Source organism: Prionailurus viverrinus, chromosome C1 (genome assembly GCF_022837055.1).
Source record: "Prionailurus viverrinus isolate Anna chromosome C1, UM_Priviv_1.0, whole genome shotgun sequence".
Lineage (NCBI taxonomy): Eukaryota > Metazoa > Chordata > Mammalia > Carnivora > Felidae > Prionailurus > Prionailurus viverrinus.
The window spans coordinates 200,725,392-200,743,465 of NC_062568.1; the positions used below are offsets into that span (position 1 = coordinate 200,725,392).

Genomic DNA, 18,074 nt, shown 5'->3' on the forward strand with positions numbered 1-18,074 from the left:
ACGGAGGCTGCCAGCATGAAGGGCTATTGCCAGGATAGCAGGCAGACAGGAAGGAGCTGGTGCTTTTTCCTCTTGCCCTCTGTCGTGCCTTTTTGTTCCCTGTTGGTAGGACCGGAGGGAGAGCCAGCTGGCAGAGAGGCAGTGTAGTTAGCGTGCTTCTGGACCGGCCATTGCAGGGCGGTGTGTGGTGGGGCAGGTCTGGGACCGCTGAGATTTGGTAGTTTAAGATTAGCCACCATCACAGCAAGCTTGAGATTAACTCTGGGAAGAGTGACCTGTTAGCAAACCCCAGATGACCATTTCAGGTTTCCCCACCTCTTTGACCAGAAAGAGAGATTCTGAATATGTTTTCTTGATCATTTCACTCTGGGTGGGCTGGAGTGGGGGCCGGCTTCCCTGTAGATTCCAAAGGATTCCAGTAGGGGAGTGGGGATATGGCTGTTTTCCCCTCTCTGACGTCTGTCTCTCCATGCCTGCCTTTCTTCTGGTTTCTGTAAGGAATACCGCGGTTAACTGGAGGCCGGCTTGGCCGTGAGGAAATAGCTTAGCTTGCGTTTCTTACCAATTTTTAATGACAGTTCGTGAACACCTGGGGTGTCACTGCTGTCACAGTTCCTGAGTCATTGACTTTTCGTGTTGCTTTTCCCCTCAAGTACCTGATGATCCAGCAGACTCCGTTTGTGCGTCGCCAAGTCCGCAAACTTTTGCTCTTCATCTGTGGATCAAAGGAGAAGTACCGCCAGCTCCGGGATCTGCACACCCTGGACTCCCATGTGCGTGGGATCAAGAAGCTGCTGGAGGAACAGGGGATATTCCTCCGGGCAAGCGTGGTTACAGCCAGCTCAGGCTCCGCCCTGCAGTACGACACACTCATCAGCCTGGTATGAGGGCGAGGGGGCATGGTGGGGCAGACAGAGGGCGGGTGATGCGGCTCGGCCAGCGAGGCGGTAGGATGGAGCGGAACGGGGCTTTTAAACTTTTAGAGGACGTTAAGGCCACAGTTGAGCTCAGGGCGAATCCGCGGTGCTGTACATCCGGTGCAGTTGGCGTCAGGGTCTGAGATTTCCCCACCACCGTTCCCACTCCCGCCTGATGTCATGAGTCGTGGCGTGACCAGTCATGACCAGTGTCGCTGGCTCCACCAGAAGTTTGCACACCTCTGAGTTCTGTCCTTCAGCACTAAAGACACGATGTGTTACTGTCTGAAAGCGGTTTGGACTTTGGGGAGCAAATTGAATCATCGCATAGGAGCATCTAGAAGAGGACGTCTTCGGTGTTCTGTATTTCTAAGCTAGTGTCCTTCCTGGGGTGCTTTTAGCAAAAGAAAAGGTGGGAGTGCGGGAAAGAAAGGGCAAAGTAACCTGGGTCGTAGTTTACTGTCACAGTGTGTCTCTCTCTTGCTGTGTTACTGAGCGGCCTGCAGGGTCCCTGTAAACAAAGGGCGTTTGTGTGGTGGGTGTAGCCCGGAGGACACTCCGTGAAAGCTGCAGTGTGTGCACTTGGGGAACCCGGGGCACGGGGTCAGCAGCCGTGCACAGGGGCTGTGCTCAGTATGCAGTCTGGAGTCAGGACAGTGACCCCTCAAGTGCGGGCTGCCTGGCGGGGCTGCTCACCTCTGCGGATTGGTTTCCATTTCAGATGGAGCACCTGAAAGCTTGTGCGGAAATTGCTGCCCAGCGCACCGTCAACTGGCAGAAGTTCTGCATCAAAGACGACTGTAAGCAGCGCAGCTCCTTCGGGCTGCTGTTACTCCATCGTCCCTTTGAGAACTAGGTAGTGAGGCCCGCTGTGTGCCAAGCACTGGCCTGGATGCCGGAGATGAAACCGTGAGCAAGACACATAGCTAGAACTCTGCCTAGCTGAGAAGAAAAGTCAAACTTAGGAGCAATCAGGGTCAGAGACAAAATTTGGGGTGCTCTGGGGGCACAGAGTAGGAGCAGCTGACCTCTAGATTATAGAGCTAAAACTAAAGAGGAGGCGGGGGGGTCTAGAGAGTCGTCTTCTTCGAAGAAGTGGGGGCTGAGAGTCGATCTCGAGGTAGCTGTTTGGACATTTGTGAGGTATTTCTGCAGCGGGCACGAGTTCTGGGCGGCATCTGGCAGAGCAGCCTCGGAAAGCAAGCTGGTGGGAACGGGGCTGGTCCTGGCTGGGTGTAGACACGGCTCCCGTGATGGGGAAGTCCGCGGTAATTGTCTCAGAACCGAGCCCCGGTCTCCTCTGCCTACAGCCGTCCTGTACTTCCTCCTCCAAGTCAGCTTCTTGGTGGACGAGGGGGTGTCTCCGGTGCTGCTGCAGCTGCTGTCCTGCGCCCTGTGCGGCAGCAAAGTCCTCGCCGCTCTGGCGGCCTCCGCGGGCTCCTCCACTGCCTCCTCCTCCTCGGCGCCTGTGGCTGCCAGTTCTGGACAAGCCACGACACAGTCCAAGTCGTCCACGAAGAAGAGCAAGAAAGAAGAAAAGGAAAAGGAGAAAGAGGGTAAGCGTTTGTGACCAGGGTGATGTGTTCTGCTTCCTCTTGGAGCACACTGTTGATGCTTCTTTCAGGAAGGGCTTTCACCTGGATGTGCTAGGGACCTAAAACTCAGATGCCCTCTAGTGTCTAGTTTTGGTTTTATTTTCCTTTACACCTTAAGCTTGTGACTTCCCGTACCAAGGAAAGGCCAAAGGGCACTGAACGTTTTTAGTAAGCTAAGTTTGTTTTTCCATGAAATAATAAATCACACTTGCTGTGTGAGGAGGTTGTCAGTGTTAAATGATGCTTGTAAATGCACCTCGTGAACTGTTAAATGCCCCACAAATGGAAGCTGTTTTAGTGGACTCCCTACCATCAAAAAGGCAGAAGCCTTTCTGTTTTCACTGCTTTTCATGGTTCTCGGAGGCCTGAGACCAGTGATCAGCAGAGCAGGGGAGGTGGTTTACGTTCTCCCAATTAATGATACAGGTAGATGTTTTAGGTAACGGATCTCCGATGTAGCCGTGTTTGTTCGGTGCCAGGCTTGCGTCGGCCCTTTGTCCTGTGCCTTTTTGGTGGCGTTATTGCATGTCTGTCTCATTTGGGGCTGGCCTTCTGGTTCTCCAGTAAACAACTGAAAGTTGTTCTCAAATTAAAACCATTTAGTTGAAACTCTTAGACATGGACAGAATCCCCTCCCTCTCCATCTGGTGTCACTGGCTGTAGGACCCTAGACCATGCTTCCTGGTCTCCAGTCCTCAGTCCCGCCCTGATCTTGCAGGTGAGAGCTCAGGCAGCCAGGAGGACCAGCTGTGCACAGCTCTGGTGAACCAGCTGAACAAATTCGCAGATAAGGAGACCTTGGTTCAGTTCCTGCGTTGCTTCCTGTTAGAGTCCAATTCTTCCTCAGTACGCTGGCAGGCGCACTGTCTGACGCTGCATATCTACAGGTGGGGTCCGGGGCTAGGTTTTGGCGGTCTGCATGGGTCCAGGACCCGAGTGGACGATGTGGTTCTGTCTGGCTTCATGTTACATGGTCATGGTTTCAGTTTCGGTATTTATATCGGTCTGGATCCCCTTGACTGTTACAGGTGTCTTCGTGAGGTTAGCCGTTCGTAGCCATTAAACTGATGTCGTAAGCAAGAGATGCTTGCGTTTTTTTCTGAGAAGGCTATATTTTGGAGTTTGTAAAGTGACCAGGCTTGACTCTTCAGGCCACCTTCTGAAGATGCACCTGTTAGGATCTGCTGTCAGAAGAACAGCAGAATGGCTTGAACTTAACCCCTGGTTGTGGGGAGGGAGATACAGCTACAGAAACAGTACCGGGGCATTGTTGATAAATAAAAGGAACTCCAGGGTTTTCTGCTGCTTGGTAATGCGAACTGTCCTTTATCTACAGAAACTCCAGCAAATCGCAACAGGAGCTCCTGCTAGATCTGATGTGGTCCATATGGCCAGAACTGCCAGCCTATGGTCGTAAGGCTGCCCAGTTTGTGGACCTGCTAGGGTACTTCTCCTTGAAAACCCCACAAACGGAGAAGAAGGTAACAATTGATGTATAGTCAGGGGGCTCTCTAGCCACGTTTGACCTTTTTTCCCTTGAGTTAACATTCTGACCGTCCCACATGGGGGGCACACCTGTAAAATCTCTTTAGATCTATGTTAAGCACTCCCAACACGTATGCCACAAGATAACATATACTAGCAAATAAGCACAGGCTGAATTTGGCTTAGCCAGCAGAAGGAGATCAGGTGGAGAGGAAAATGCAACCCATTTAAAGTTGTTTTAGGAAAGAAGGTATCCCCCTCGTTTTCCTGGCTGCCCTGATGGCATCCCTAAAAGTGTCTCTGCAGTCAGATAACCATTTCGTGACTTCTCCATGGGAATAAAAATGGTCTTTGTCCACAGGGTCTGAAAAGGTGACTGTCCCTAAGTCTGTGGAAACTTGTAGAGAAGACAGAATCCTTTAAATGACTAGGAATTAGGCCCAGCCTTGTGTGATTCTGCACTGGGGCTGAAAAGCCTGGTATTTCTTGGGCGATGTCAACTAGATAGCAGGAGACAGAAGTCTTTTCCAGGAAGACTTTCCCTTGGCCTTTAACTCTGGTCTTTTATTAACTTCTGTTTCAGTTAAAGGAATATTCCCAGAAGGCTGTGGAGATTCTGCGGACTCAAAACCATATTCTTACCAACCACCCCAACTCCAACATTTACAGGTGGGCCCATTCTGCCTTCTCCCTAACTGAAGCTCCCTCAATCAGGCCCAGTTGCCATCTCCACATTGGTTAGCTCCTACATAAGAATCAGTACGCCTCTATCTAGTTGGTCTTCGAATCCTTCCTCGTAGCTGGAGCCTTGCACACCCAGGGCACTCAAAATGTAACTGCTCGATTAGATTTTGGGAAGCAGTAATTTGAGAATGTTTCCTACTTCGAGGGTCTGAGTCTAAATCAGATGAGTGTACAGAAAATGGCTAGGTTAAAACAACTTTTGAAAGAGTATCAGTTAAACTAACAGCTATTATTTCCCTGGTTTTAATAACGACTGTTCTCTTTTCTTCTAAACTTCATTGAGATATACTTTCTATACCACGAAATTCACCTATTTTAAAATATACAACTCAATGATTTTTGGTCAATTTAATTGTGACTCTGCTTTGAGTCAAATATTAATGTAGCTTTTTAGGATTCCTCTGACCTCAGGATGGCTCAGAAGTAGGAAACATCTAGGGCTGATTGGTTGACATGTCCTTCCTGTGATATCTAAGTCCTGTTGGGATTTCTTGCGTTTCCCTGTGTTCTTACTAGGGTGGGGCTCGCCTTAGGGAATGTCGCCGTGGCGCGTTCATGGCTTCTTTGTGAAGCTTGGTGCTTTCTAAAATGAAAATTTCCTTATGCTGAGACTGGTTTCTTCCTTAGCACCTTGTCTGGCTTAGTGGAATTTGATGGCTATTACCTGGAGAGCGATCCCTGCCTGGTGTGTAATAATCCAGAGGTGCCGTTTTGTGTAAGTGCCGTCTTTAACGTGGGCAGTGGTGAGGCTTGCAGGGCCAGTGGGTTTTCTCGTTCAGAGATTGATTGTTGCCACATAGGTGTTCCTCTCCCGACGGTTGGTCACCAGTGGTATGAATGCTTACCTGCCACGCTTACCACCTCAGATAGAAGTGTCATCTGTGGTTGAAGAGTGGGTTACAGTGATCAGTTTTGAAGAAGGCAGGATGAGCCGGTGGCCTTGAACCGATACACTGTTTTGTGTCCTCCTGTGTTTAGTATATCAAGCTGTCTTCCATCAAAGTGGACACGCGGTACACCACCACCCAGCAAGTCGTGAAGCTCATTGGCAGCCACACCATCAGCAAAGTGACGGTGAAAATTGGGGATCTGAAACGGACAAAGATGGTGCGGACTGTCAACCTGTATTACAACAACCGGACTGTGCAGGCCATCGTGGAGTTGAAAAACAAGTATGGGCTCTTCAGGCTTGGGGAGGGGCCGTGTAAGGCTTAACACCAGCTGTTGGTTTTGATTGCTGGAATGGGGTGAAGCAGCACATCCCCTAGAGGCCTGGTATGTTCTCTTTCCACTTCAGTCAGGGCTGGGGACAAAAGTGAAACACCGTTTCCTAATGTTGACAAAGGTTCTTTGGCCTGTCCGGTGGAACCCTTGGGGTCTGAGGGAGCAATTGAGCAGTCTGCCCTCTGAGAGAGCAAGCTGAGTGAGGGGACTGCAGGCTTCTACCCGTGTTAATCAGGGCAGTTCTGGGGTTAAAACCCATACTGGGAAATACTTGTCGTTTCTTGGATTAAGATGATGTTTGCTTGCTCACAGAGAGGCAGTATTCCTTAAGAAGTTTCTCTAGTACGCAGGCCTTATATTGATATGTCGCACCTTCCTTTTTTTTTTTTCTAAATCTTTATTTATCTGTGAGAGAGAGACAGAGTGTGAGCAGGGAGGGAGCAGAGAGAGGGAGACACAGAATCGGAAGCAGGCTCCAGGCCCTGAGCTGTCAGCACAGAGCCCAACGTGGGGGTGAAAGTCACGAACCGTGAGATCATAACCTGAGCCGAAGTCGGACGCTCAACTGACTGAGCCACCCAGGCGCCCCACACCTTCCTTTTGTATCTGCCTATGTTGGATCTTTCCAGCTCATGTGTCCTGGTGTCTGAATCGGGGCACGTCATATGTGGGCCAAAGAAGGCACCGGTGGGGGTTACAGTGTTGACCCACAGAGACAGATCTGTTGAAATCTCTGGCATGCCTGTTGGGCAGAGGACATGGGGAGGTGCTGCTTTAAGTAGGAAGACTTGCAGGGCTGTTCTGCACGGAATGGAAGTATTGGTATTATTCTAAGGGGCAGAACAAAGCTAGGCTGGACCACATCAGCGAACGGCCACGGGGAGCTTGGCCGACAGGAAGTTTTCTTCCTTTGGAGAGCAATTCACATTGGTCACGCGCAGGTGAAAGCTGCTAATGCGGATGACCCGCTCCCCTTCTGGAGGAGGTGGGTTTCATTTCCTGTTGCGTAGAGTCCGTGCAGCTGCCGGTGACGCGCTCAGAACCCGCGATGAGACCGTGGGCTCGCACCCCAGCTCTGCTGTCTGTCTTTCTGGTGTGGGAGCAGTTGTGTAGTTTGGTTTAGTGTATGTAGACTGCCGAGAATGGAGCCTAGCACGTAGGAAGTGCTTAATAAATGGTACCTGTAGTTAATGTGATTACCCTAAATTACTACGTGCCTTTTTTTTTTTTTCCCCCCTCTGCTTGGCACATGGCACATAGTTCATGGTACCTCTTGGGATCTTAGGCTTTAGTGTGGAATAGTTTTAGAGTAGTCTCTCTCCCTGATGCATGCTTCGTTGTTTTTCTAGGTTCTGAAGTCATTCTGTGTAACATCTTAAAGCACTTGAGTGTTAACATCCTTTTTTATAAAGACCAGTGGGAAGATTTTCTTTATATTTGGTTGCTATTATCCGCCAGATCACCTTTTCTTAGAGTAACCACTGCCTTAGAAGAATACATGGGGACAGCCTTACTCTTTGTCTCCTCAGACCATCTCTGAGGGGTAAACAGGCGGCTCTCAGGCCCCCTGCCCCTCTGTCTGACACCATCTCTCGTAGGCCGGCTCGCTGGCACAAAGCCAAGAAGGTTCAACTGACCCCCGGGCAGACAGAGGTGAAGATTGACCTGCCCTTGCCCATCGTGGCCTCCAACCTGATGATCGAGTTTGCGGACTTCTATGAAAACTACCAAGCCTCCACAGAGACGCTGCAGTGTCCGCGCTGCAGCGCCTCGGTCCCTGCCAACCCGGGGGTCTGCGGCAACTGTGGAGAGAACGTCTACCAGTGTCACAAATGCAGGTGAGGGAGTGTCGCCGGGCCAGAGCCGTGTACGTTCCTTGTATTTCCCTGTAAGAGCCTCAGTGTGGGCAGGGTTCCAGTGTCTGGTGCCCTCGTGATAATTAGGGGACTGTGGGCGTGTGGAGTCCAGGGATGGAAGAGTGGTGCGCGTGTAGGTGTGCGCGCGCCTGTCCTGTGGTAGGCGGGGAGCGGGGGTCCCTGGGTCTGGTTGCAGGTCTTCCTTTCTTGTCACCTGGTTGTGTAAGTCACCCTCAGCTGTCGTCATCCCTGCACGGTTCCAGGGTACGCGGGTGGCGCCGTCCATCTCACGGTCACCCCCCACCCCCTGCCACTGAACCTCTCCTGCCCCCTGACCCGAACGCCTTGGTTCTTCAGGTCCATCAACTACGACGAAAAGGATCCCTTCCTCTGCAATGCCTGTGGTTTCTGCAAATACGCTCGCTTCGACTTCATGCTCTATGCCAAGCCCTGCTGTGCGGTAGATCCCATCGAGAATGAAGAAGACCGGAAGAAGGTGAGGCTGCATCCGCCCTCGACTCAAGGCAGTGGCTTTGCTCTGAGCTTTGGGCAGCAGGGCTGGCGGAGGGCAGCGGGCTTTTCCTTCTGGCCCTAATCTTCCTCCGCTCAGGCACTGTCTGCGGGGCCCGGCTTTAGGGTGGCAGCAGATACAGGCGTGCAGTTCGTTGGAACACGTCGTTTACGTGTGACTTCTGGGAAGTGTCGGTTGGTAGTGAACTAGAGTGTCCCAGCAGACAAGCAGCTTCAGATTTGGAAAAGCAGAAAGAAGTCGGACGAGTGCCTTGCGTTTGTTCCACAGACGCCTTCATACTGCAGCTGTTGGCCTTGTCTCAGTGGCAGTGCGTCCAGGGGCTGGTTCTGGATTGTTAGGAGGAATGGAAATAACGAGTGCATGAAACAGCACCTGACCTGTAGGAAATGTTTCAGAAAACGGTTAGCAATTGGGATTAGTTAAGGAAAAGCCTTCACACCCGCCCCTGTCTTTTCCTGCTAGGCTGTTTCCAACATCAATACGCTTCTGGACAAAGCTGACCGAGTCTATCACCAGCTGATGGGACATCGGCCACAGCTGGAGAACCTGCTCTGCAAAGTGAACGAGGCAGCCCCCGAGAAGCCGCAGGTAACCCCGAGCTAGAGGGGCATTTGGAGAGGGCTCCGGGGCAGAAGCAGAAGACTGACCACTTGCCTCTTGGGTTGCAGGATGACTCGGGGACGGCCGGGGGCATCAGTTCTACCTCTGCCAGTGTCAATCGGTACATCCTGCAGCTGGCCCAGGAGTACTGTGGCGACTGCAAGAACTCTTTCGACGAGCTCTCCAAAATCATCCAGGTAGAGAAGCGGGAGTCCCTCTGGAGTGTTTCGTGGAGCATTACCAGTGAGGTTTTCAGAGCATTCCTGCTGTCGCCCTCCGGCACTTTGAGTCTTGTATTGCCCTTGCCCGATCTGAAAAGGCAGGGTCCCGAGTGGCCGCACCATTCAGCCTCTCTCCGTTGTGGTTTCTGGTGCTTGGCAGAGACCTGAGTTTATTCCAGACGATTGAGAGTGACATTATTAGATGTGCTTTCCTTGGCCCATTTAGAACCCATCTTTTGGTAGAGGGGTTGCTAGTTTTAAAAAACCAGCTGTCAAGATTCTGTTCCCCCCTTTTCTGAAGGGCTACGTGTGCAGGCCGGTAGGGCAGGGCACACCGACTCCAGTCAGCTAGGGTGGGCCGTGCAAATGATGGAATGTTACCAACCTAATGTCCGTGGAATGGGAGGCTGGCCGCACGCAGACAAGCCGGTTCCTGGCCCATCCAGAGTTGTCTCTGCTATATGGGCCGACATCTCTGATCTTCGTGTTTGTTCTTTATGAGACAGCATTCATGTGGGAGTTAAGGACCTGTGCCGTGTTCAGGGGCTGAGTTCTGACTCTGCCACTTGCCTTGGACAAGCTAACCCTCCCAAGCTTCAGCTTCCTTCTCTGTAAAATGAGGATAAAGTATCTAATTGGTAGGGTCATCAGAAAGGTTAAATTGGATCATGCACGTGAAATGTTTTTTCAAACCAAAACTAATTCCCAGTTAACTTTCTCTTCTTCCTTATTTATTGCTGTTTTATTTCTTTTCATCTTTTTTCTCTTAGAAAGTCTTTGCTTCGCGCAAAGAGTTGTTGGAATACGACCTGCAGCAGAGGGAAGCAGCCACCAAATCGTCCCGAACCTCCGTGCAGCCCACCTTCACTGCCAGCCAGTACCGCGCCTTATCCGTCCTGGGCTGTGGCCACACATCCTCCACCAAGTGCTACGGCTGCGCCTCGGCCGTCACAGAACATTGTATCACGCTGCTCCGGGCCCTGGCCACCAATCCGGCCCTGAGGCACATCCTCGTCTCCCAGGGCCTTATCCGGGAGCTCTTTGATTACAATCTTCGCCGAGGCTCTGCGGCCATGCGGGAGGAGGTCCGCCAGCTCATGTGCCTGCTAACTCGGTCAGAACCTGCAGCGTGATCGTGGGCCCGGTAACTCCTAATGTGGTGGGGGGGAGGGGTGTTGGTGGCCTCTGGTAGTAGCGAAGCTGGGAGCTTAGGGGTGCAAAGTGTGGTGCTTGTTGCTGCTGGACAGGCTGGCTAACTTGTGAGGGAGGAAGAGGGGGAGATGCCCAGGGTCTTGGTGAGCGAATTCTGCGAGCATTTGAGACCAGGTTAGCTTGTAAATAGAATATTTGGCTTGTACGTTGTCGGTTCCAGTGAGGTTCCCTGGGGAAACGAGTGTCTGCGTTCTGGTGAGGGAGGAGAAGGGAGCCTGGGCATTTGGACTCCAGACTCCCATGGAGGAGGCCAGTGGAGCAGTGGAGCCTGGTGACGAGAGCTTATTATGCGGTGTCTGATGCTCTGTGCCTCGGACAGCTTACCTAACGTCTTTGAGCCAAGGTTTTCCTCGTCTGAAAAATGCTGATGAGTAAATATCTTGAAGGCTTGTGGCGAGGACGGAATGAAATAATTCACGTGGGCGGTGACTCCTGTTTGTTGAGTGCCTACCTTGCGACGATAAGAGTTACCAGAGCTGCATGTGGTTTATCTATGGAGTGTGTGGCATGGGTTCCAGAACGTGTTAGGTGATGGATAACCATTTCTTGCTGTATCATTTATTCACCCACTTAGCAGGTGTACTTTGAGTGTCTTTGAATGCCAGGCACTGTTTGGGACTCTGGGTGTGCAGTGGGAAATGCTGCCCTCACGTAGCCCTCAGTCTAGGTGGGGGAACTGCAGAAGCATACTTGTACAGTATAGCATCAGGAAATTCCAGTTGTGAGGGGAGGTCAAGCCGCAGTGGCGCCCCGGCTGTGGCAGGAATTGCCGCGTGGAAGAAGGTGGCTAGGGTAGGTCTGTTGAGGGGTGATGATTGAGGAGACGCGTGTGGAGTAAGGGGACGAGCCACGCAGATGTCTCTGCTGTGGCGGGGTGTGCCAGGGATCCTGCAGGTGGAGTAAAGAAGGGCGCAGGGGAAGGAGAACCAGAGGTGGCCGGGGGCCAGATCCCGGGGGGTCTTCTAGGCTATCGTAAGGGCTTTGAGTTCTGTTGAAAGTGGGGTAGGAAGCAAGAAAGGGACCTGGTACAATTTACGTTGTTAGGACTAACGTCGACATCATTACAGTGGGGCGTAGGTGGGAACCATGGGTGCCTCGTGGGAGCTGAAGTAGAGGTACGTGGAGAAAACGAGGAAAGTGTTGTGACCCATCCTGGCAGGAAGCCCCTGGATCTGGAGCCTGGGGACTCAGCAGCCTGGGCTGTGGACACGGAGGCGATCTCGGTGCTGGTGCTAAGCTCCCCTGAGTAACCCCTGCGGGACAGGCGGCTGTGATGGACTCTTTGTTACAGACCCGGGGCTCCTCGTGGGGCTGATCTCTTAGGCCCCTGGACATCAATTGCCTTTTCTCTGAGCTCCTCAGGTGGGGAGGTGGACACGGCCAGTGGTGGGTAACAGGACTCCCATGCCTTTGCTTCCTCAGAGACAATCCAGAAGCCACCCAGCAAATGAATGACTTGATCATTGGCAAAGTCTCCACTGCCCTGAAGGGCCACTGGGCCAATCCTGATCTGGTGAGCAGGACGGCCGCTTCTCTGACCTCTCCCTCTCTGTCCTTCTGTGCTCCTTTCCTTTCCTTCCCACCGGTCCCTGTGGGGTGACTGTCCCAGGTCAGAGCCAGCGTCAGAGGGAGAAGAGAAATGGGTGGTTGGCCAGAGGGGGAGCAGGGGTCTCCAGCTCTCCTTTGTCTCTCTCGTGGCGCCACTGGGTACCAGACATTTTAGTTCCGGGTCCCCTGATCAGAGTTTGGACGTAAGCCCCAGTCCTGGCTCCCGCCTGCAGACCCTCCTCTACCCGTGTCTCCTCCCGTTGACCTTCTAGGCAAGCAGCCTGCAGTATGAGATGCTGTTGCTGACAGACTCCATCTCGAAGGAGGACGGCTGCTGGGAGCTGCGGCTGCGCTGTGGTGAGCTGGGGACGCGTCTGCTTTGGGGCTTTTTGGGGGTGGGGCTTCGGGCTCCATCCTGGCCACAGACGGGCTGGGACGGGGGCTGCCCCGGGCAGCCCTGCTGGAGCCAGGGCTTGGTGCTCGGTGACCGCGGCTCAGCCTGTCCCTCCTACCCCCAGCTCTCAGCCTCTTCCTCATGGCGGTGAACATCAAGACCCCCGTGGTTGTGGAGAACATTACCCTCATGTGTCTGCGGATCTTGCAGAAGCTGATTAAACCACCTGCTCCTACCAGCAAGAAGAACAAGGTACCGGGCGGGGAGGCCAGGAGGGGAGGGAGGGTGGCAGCCCCTTCCTGCCCCGGCGGGCCACCAGCGCTTCCTCTGCCTCAGTTAAGCAGACAGGAGTTGGGAGTTTTGAGAAGGAATGTTTCTCAGAGGGAAGTCGAGAGTCACGTAAACATGAAAATACAGAAGCGTGGAACGAGCTGGTTTACTGGAGGTCTGGCTCTTTCTCCAGTCACATCAGATGACTCACAGCTCCCAGAAGGCACGTGTTCTTTTCCACCCCTGTGCCTTTGTGCATGCAATGCTGTGCAGGGGCGAAAATCCTAGACTCTGAAGCAGACTTCTTGGTTTCCGATCCCAGCTCTTCTCTTTACTAGCCTTGTGACTTTGGGCAAGTTGTTAACTCCAGCTCCTTGGTTTCCCCATCTCTGCAATGGGAATACAACACATTGAACTGTTGGGAGGCATCAGTCACTTAACACAAATTACGTGCTCGGAACACCGGCTTGAGTTAGTCCCTTAGTAAATGTTAGCTGCGGCTGTCTGTCATCTTCTCTGTGTAGGATGCCCCTTTCTTTGTTAGCTGCCTCTTAGAAGATCCAGCTCTCTGCGGGGCTGGCTGTGAGCACCTCGAATCCAGGGATGTCTGTTTTGTAGTTTTTTTTATGTCCAGTGCAGAGCATGCTACTTAACATACGCTAGCCATTCAGTAAGTCATTAAGCGAATGAGGAAAGCCAAGTTTTTGTTCTAAGATAACATAACCATAGCTGAGCCCCAGATTGATGTGCTTGGACCAACTTGTGGAAGACACGGGCCACGGTTCTTCCTCTCAGCCATGCCTGAGGCTGTCTCTCTGTGGTCCTTGGGCCATTTGATTCCTGCACCGTCCTGATGGGGCCCTTGGTGGGAAGAGTCTTCATTACTGCAGGAAGATTGCTTTCTGAGTGGTAAGCACTAGGGTGGAAGCTGGATATTGAACAGTTTAGTAAATTTTCCTTGACTCGGTCTTCCTAGACAGTCCTCGGAAAAGGCAGGACTGAGGTACCCATCTTCCTTCCCTTTGACGAAGGTTTATTTCCCCTCAGAGCTCATTGTCAGCCAATAAAATCAGTACTTGACTAAAGAGGAACGTCATCCCCACATGACCATCATTTTTCCCAGAGTGAGGCAAAAAATTTCCAGAGTTGTTTATTCTCTAAGTGCGGGAGCCCATTGTCGATGTTTGCAGCTGTGCTTAGTTTCAGCCTAGAGAAAGCAGCAGTTCTCAAAACTAGGCTCCCGGTGCCTGAGCGTTCCCTGGACCACTGGGGACTCTGTGAGGCCAACATTTGTTTCCTAACTCTCCTCCGGCCCTGCTTGCCCCTTGTGGTCTGTGCATGTCGGGGCTGGTGGTGCACAGTCCCTGGTGGCGAGGCCACCGGGGCCTCAGCGGGAAAGGCAGTGCGTGCTCACTCATGGGCGTCCTCGATGAAACGGTGCATGTTAATGTTAGTACATCTCCCTTCTTGGGTACTTGTGTTCTTAATACTCGGTGTGACCGTGTGGAAGCGCGCCGGAAGTGCTCCTGCTGCACACGCCCCAGTGCCGCCGCGCTTGCTGTTGGGGGCAGGTGCGTGCATGTGAGCCGCTGCCTCTTGTGGGGCCATGTGTGTGCTTGGAGGGGTGTGCGATGGGCCAGCTGTGCTTATTCAGAATTGGGTGTTGGCAGACATTTTCTTCTTTCTTTCTTCCTTCCTTCCTTCCTTCCTTCCTTCCTTCCTTCCTTCCTTCCTTTAATGTTTGCTTATTTTTGAGAGACAGAGCGTGAGTGGGAAAGGGGTAGAGAGAGGGAGACACAGAATCTGAAGCAGGCTCCAGGCTCTGAGCTGTCAGCACAGAGCCCGACATGGGGCTCGAACTCACAGACCATGAGATCATGACCTGAGCTGAAGTCGGACACTCAACCGACTGAACCACTCAGGCGCCCAAATAAATAAACATTTTTAAAAGGTCACTAGAGCCACCCAATGGAGTAGGTATTATGATTATTCTCTGTTTTATGGAGGAGGAAGCCTCCATAATGGCTTCTGGACTGGGCCCCAGAGAACTAGACCTTCTCAATAGAGCCAGGTATTGGGACTGGCAGGTTCACACTGATGATCCCATTAATCTCCACAACCCCAATAAGAGGTAGGTGTGAGTTCTCCCATTTTCTAGATGAGGAAACTGAGGCACAGAGCGACTAAGAAATCTGTTACATAGCTAAAAGTGCTAGAGGCAGGGTTCAAGCCCTATGCAATCTGTCCCCCAAACCCATACCCCTACATCTCACCAACATTGCTTTCTTGTCTATTAAAAAAATTTTTTTAATATTTATTTTTGAGAGAGAGACAGAGCGTGAGCAGGGGAGGGGCAGAGAGAGAGGGAGACACAGAATCCGAAGCAGGCTCCAGGCTCTGAGCTGTCAGCACAGAGCCCGACATGGGGCTCGAACTCACAGACTGCGAGATCATGATCTGAGCCAAAGTCGGACGCTCAACTGACTGAGCCACCCAGGTGCCCCAGCAGACATTTTCTTGAAAAATGAAGGAAGTGAACCCATCACTCCAGAGGAACTGACATAACTCAGAGAGCCAGTATTTTCCAGGTGACCGACACGTGCTACAGAATCACACGTGGTTTAGTAAAGATGAGGGTTAGTGTGGTGGAATATGAAAAGTTTATCAGTCGATTTCAGATTCCACATAACAGCCAGTCTTTAAGAACCTATCACTTACTGCACTCCCCCGAAAAATATTAAAAAAAAAAAATGTATCATTTGTTGAAAGTGAGATCCAAGAAAGCAACCCGCAAGTATGTGAAAAGGCTGTAAAAATACTCTTTTTTCCAGCTACGTATCTGTGCAGCTGGTGCTTTTGTCGTACTGCAACCCCAACAACATACGCCAACAGTTTGAACACAGAAGCAGCTCTGAGAGTCCAGCTGTTGTATTAAATCGGTCATTAAGCAAATTTTCAAAAACGAAGCAGTGCTGCTCCTTTAGGTTATTTTCATTCTGGAAATACAAAAAACATCATTTAGGTAGATAGGTAATGGATTCATTCTTGTTTTTAAATGAAATTAGTTAGTATTTTAAGAATTTCTCATGCTTAACTTTAAAATTCTTTTTTTTAATTTTTAAAATTTTTTATTAAAAATTTTTTTTGGTAATGTTTATTTAATTTTGAGAGAGAGAGAGAGGGAGGGAGTGGGGGAGGGGCAGAGAGAGGGGGGTGACACAGAATCGGAAGCAGGCTCCAGGTTCTGAGCTGTCAGCACAGAGCCCGACGTGGGGCTCGAACTCACGAACCACGAGATCAGGACCTGAACCGAAGTCGGACGCCCCACCGACTGAGCCACCCAGGCGCCCTTGTCATGCTTAACTTTTAATGTTGTAAATATCAATAAATAGAGCCATACATACAAAACAGTTTCGGGTCCTCAATAATTTTTTAAGAGGGTGAAGGAGTCCTGAGGCCAAAAAGCTTGAGAACATCTGGTTTAGAGTGTGTGTGGGGCTCTTGGCTGTGCAGGCTAGTTCTGCTTGGTAATGGCTCCCAAAATTCTGGAGACTGCCCAGTGGCTCCTTAAAGAGTGATGTTTGGGGAGCTGGATCAGCCTTGGGGTAGGAATTGGCGGGTGTGGCTGTAGGACTGTCTGTAGGAAGCCAGCTACTCTTAGTCCTGCACAGTCAGAACGGCGACCTTAAGCTCAGTGTGGAGACGCCGCTGCTAGGTTGTGTCAAATGGCTTTGAAGGAACATAGGCTTGGGCGGAAATGATACGACCGTTGACCCTTCTGACCTTGCTTCGCGAACGTCCCCCTGGGGCGTCGGTGCCATCGTATTGGAGCCATCGCATTGGAGCCGTGGCTCAGGTGTGTTGTCACACTCCCGCCTTGTTCCGCTTTCCCCCTGCAGGATGTCCCTGTTGAGGCCCTCACCACGGTTAAGCCGTACTGCAATGAGATCCACGCCCAGGCTCAACTGTGGCTCAAGAGAGACCCCAAAGCGTCCTATGAAGCCTGGAAGAAGTGTCTTCCTATCAGAGGTGTGTCTGTGTCTTCGTGCCTGGGGAAGCCAGTCCCTCCGACCCCTGTCCCGGCAGCCCTACGGTCCCCCTTTTGCTGTTACTTCCTTTCCCTTACCCCTCGCTCCACCCCCCTGCCTGCCAGGGACAGATGGCAATGGGAAGTCCCCCAGCAAGTCGGAGCTCCGCCACCTCTATTTGACCGAGAAGTACGTGTGGAGGTGGAAGCAGTTCCTGAGTCGTCGGGGGAAGAGGACCCCGCCCTTGGATCTCAAGCTGGGCCACAACAACTGGCTGCGGCAAGTGAGTGGCCGCCTCCGGGCCTTCCTCCCACCCCCCTTGCCCCAGCTACCAAGCAGTGCCTCTCTGCTCCCCCCTCCCCCACCCATGTCTGCTCTGCTCTCTTGCCTCCTTTCAGGCGGGAAGCAGGGGGAGGTCCTGGGTTGCAGCCACCCGTGTGGTAGACTGGTTGAGAGAGGACTTTTCTGTGCCTCTCATCAAGCTGCTGTGCTTGTTACTCCCCCCTGGCCACTCATGGGAACTAAGCCTCAGTGCTACCCCTCCCTTTTTCTCCTTTCATCGTCTATATCTCCTGCTGCCCTCTCCCTGTTCGTTCTAGCTAGCATCGTAAAGGATTAAAGTAATTAAAGGCATCCATTTGTCTGTTAACGTATAAAGTAAGAAATACTTGGTCAAATGTAAGTATTGAGCATATAGGTATCTCCAAAATAGAGTTGCAGAGTTACAGAAATCTGTGCTGAGGAAAAGACTTGCTTGCCTACTTCCTAGTTCAGTGGTTTTATTTTATTTATTTAAAAAAAAATTTTTTTTTTAACGTTTATTTATTATTGAAAGACAGGGAGAGAGCATGAGCAGGGGAGGGACAGAGGGAGAGGGAGACAGAGAATCCAAAGCAGGCTCCAGGCTCCGAGCTGTCAGCACAGAGCCTGACGCGGGGCTCGAACCCACGAACAAGGTCATGACCTGGGCCGAAGTCAGACGCTCAACCGGCCGAGCCACCCAGGCGCCCCTCCAGTTCAGTGATTTTAGATGTGCTGTCCGGGTTACCTGATGGAGAAGCTTCCGTGAAGAAGGGGCTGCTGAGCAGCCTCTTTCCCAGTCTGCCACAGCGGCATCTGGCCTTGAGTGTGGTTTTCGCCTCTCCCCTTTCCCCGGAGGTGCACCCGGAGGACTTCCGGAAGGTGCCACTTCACTGTGTCGGTCACCTGAGCCACGGCTTCTCTCCCGTGTCCTGCAGGTGCTCTTTACCCCGGCGACACAGGCCGCGCGCCAGGCAGCCTGCACCATCGTGGAAGCTCTCGCCACCATTCCCAGCCGCAAGCAGCAGGTCCTGGACCTCCTCACCAGGTGCCACTTGAGGGGGGCGTGGGAGAGCGGTCAGCCTTCCCCGTTTTCCTGGGGGAATCTATAGGTCAGGATGACGGCAGGCACACCCAGGCTCTGTACC

The 18,074-nt window shown here is 52.0% G+C and overlaps 1 protein-coding gene across 3 annotated transcripts in view; it reads left to right on the plus strand.

The window, feature by feature from the left end:
* UBR4 (ubiquitin protein ligase E3 component n-recognin 4) overlaps positions 1-18,074 on the plus strand; it is a 131,698-nt gene that overhangs the window by 83,166 nt on the left and 30,458 nt on the right. For all 3 annotated transcript variants that reach the window (XM_047869235.1, XM_047869236.1, XM_047869237.1), the window contains 19 exons: positions 654-881; positions 1,639-1,717; positions 2,228-2,473; positions 3,231-3,399; positions 3,849-3,993; positions 4,581-4,666; positions 5,369-5,456; positions 5,720-5,913; positions 7,564-7,803; positions 8,179-8,317; positions 8,816-8,941; positions 9,022-9,150; positions 9,945-10,288; positions 11,809-11,899; positions 12,207-12,291; positions 12,453-12,580; positions 16,498-16,627; positions 16,752-16,909; positions 17,865-17,974. In XM_047869235.1, coding sequence (XP_047725191.1) covers positions 654-881; positions 1,639-1,717; positions 2,228-2,473; positions 3,231-3,399; positions 3,849-3,993; positions 4,581-4,666; positions 5,369-5,456; positions 5,720-5,913; positions 7,564-7,803; positions 8,179-8,317; positions 8,816-8,941; positions 9,022-9,150; positions 9,945-10,288; positions 11,809-11,899; positions 12,207-12,291; positions 12,453-12,580; positions 16,498-16,627; positions 16,752-16,909; positions 17,865-17,974 — 2,915 coding nt within the window. The remainder of the gene's footprint in view (positions 1-653; positions 882-1,638; positions 1,718-2,227; positions 2,474-3,230; positions 3,400-3,848; positions 3,994-4,580; positions 4,667-5,368; positions 5,457-5,719; positions 5,914-7,563; positions 7,804-8,178; positions 8,318-8,815; positions 8,942-9,021; positions 9,151-9,944; positions 10,289-11,808; positions 11,900-12,206; positions 12,292-12,452; positions 12,581-16,497; positions 16,628-16,751; positions 16,910-17,864; positions 17,975-18,074) is intronic.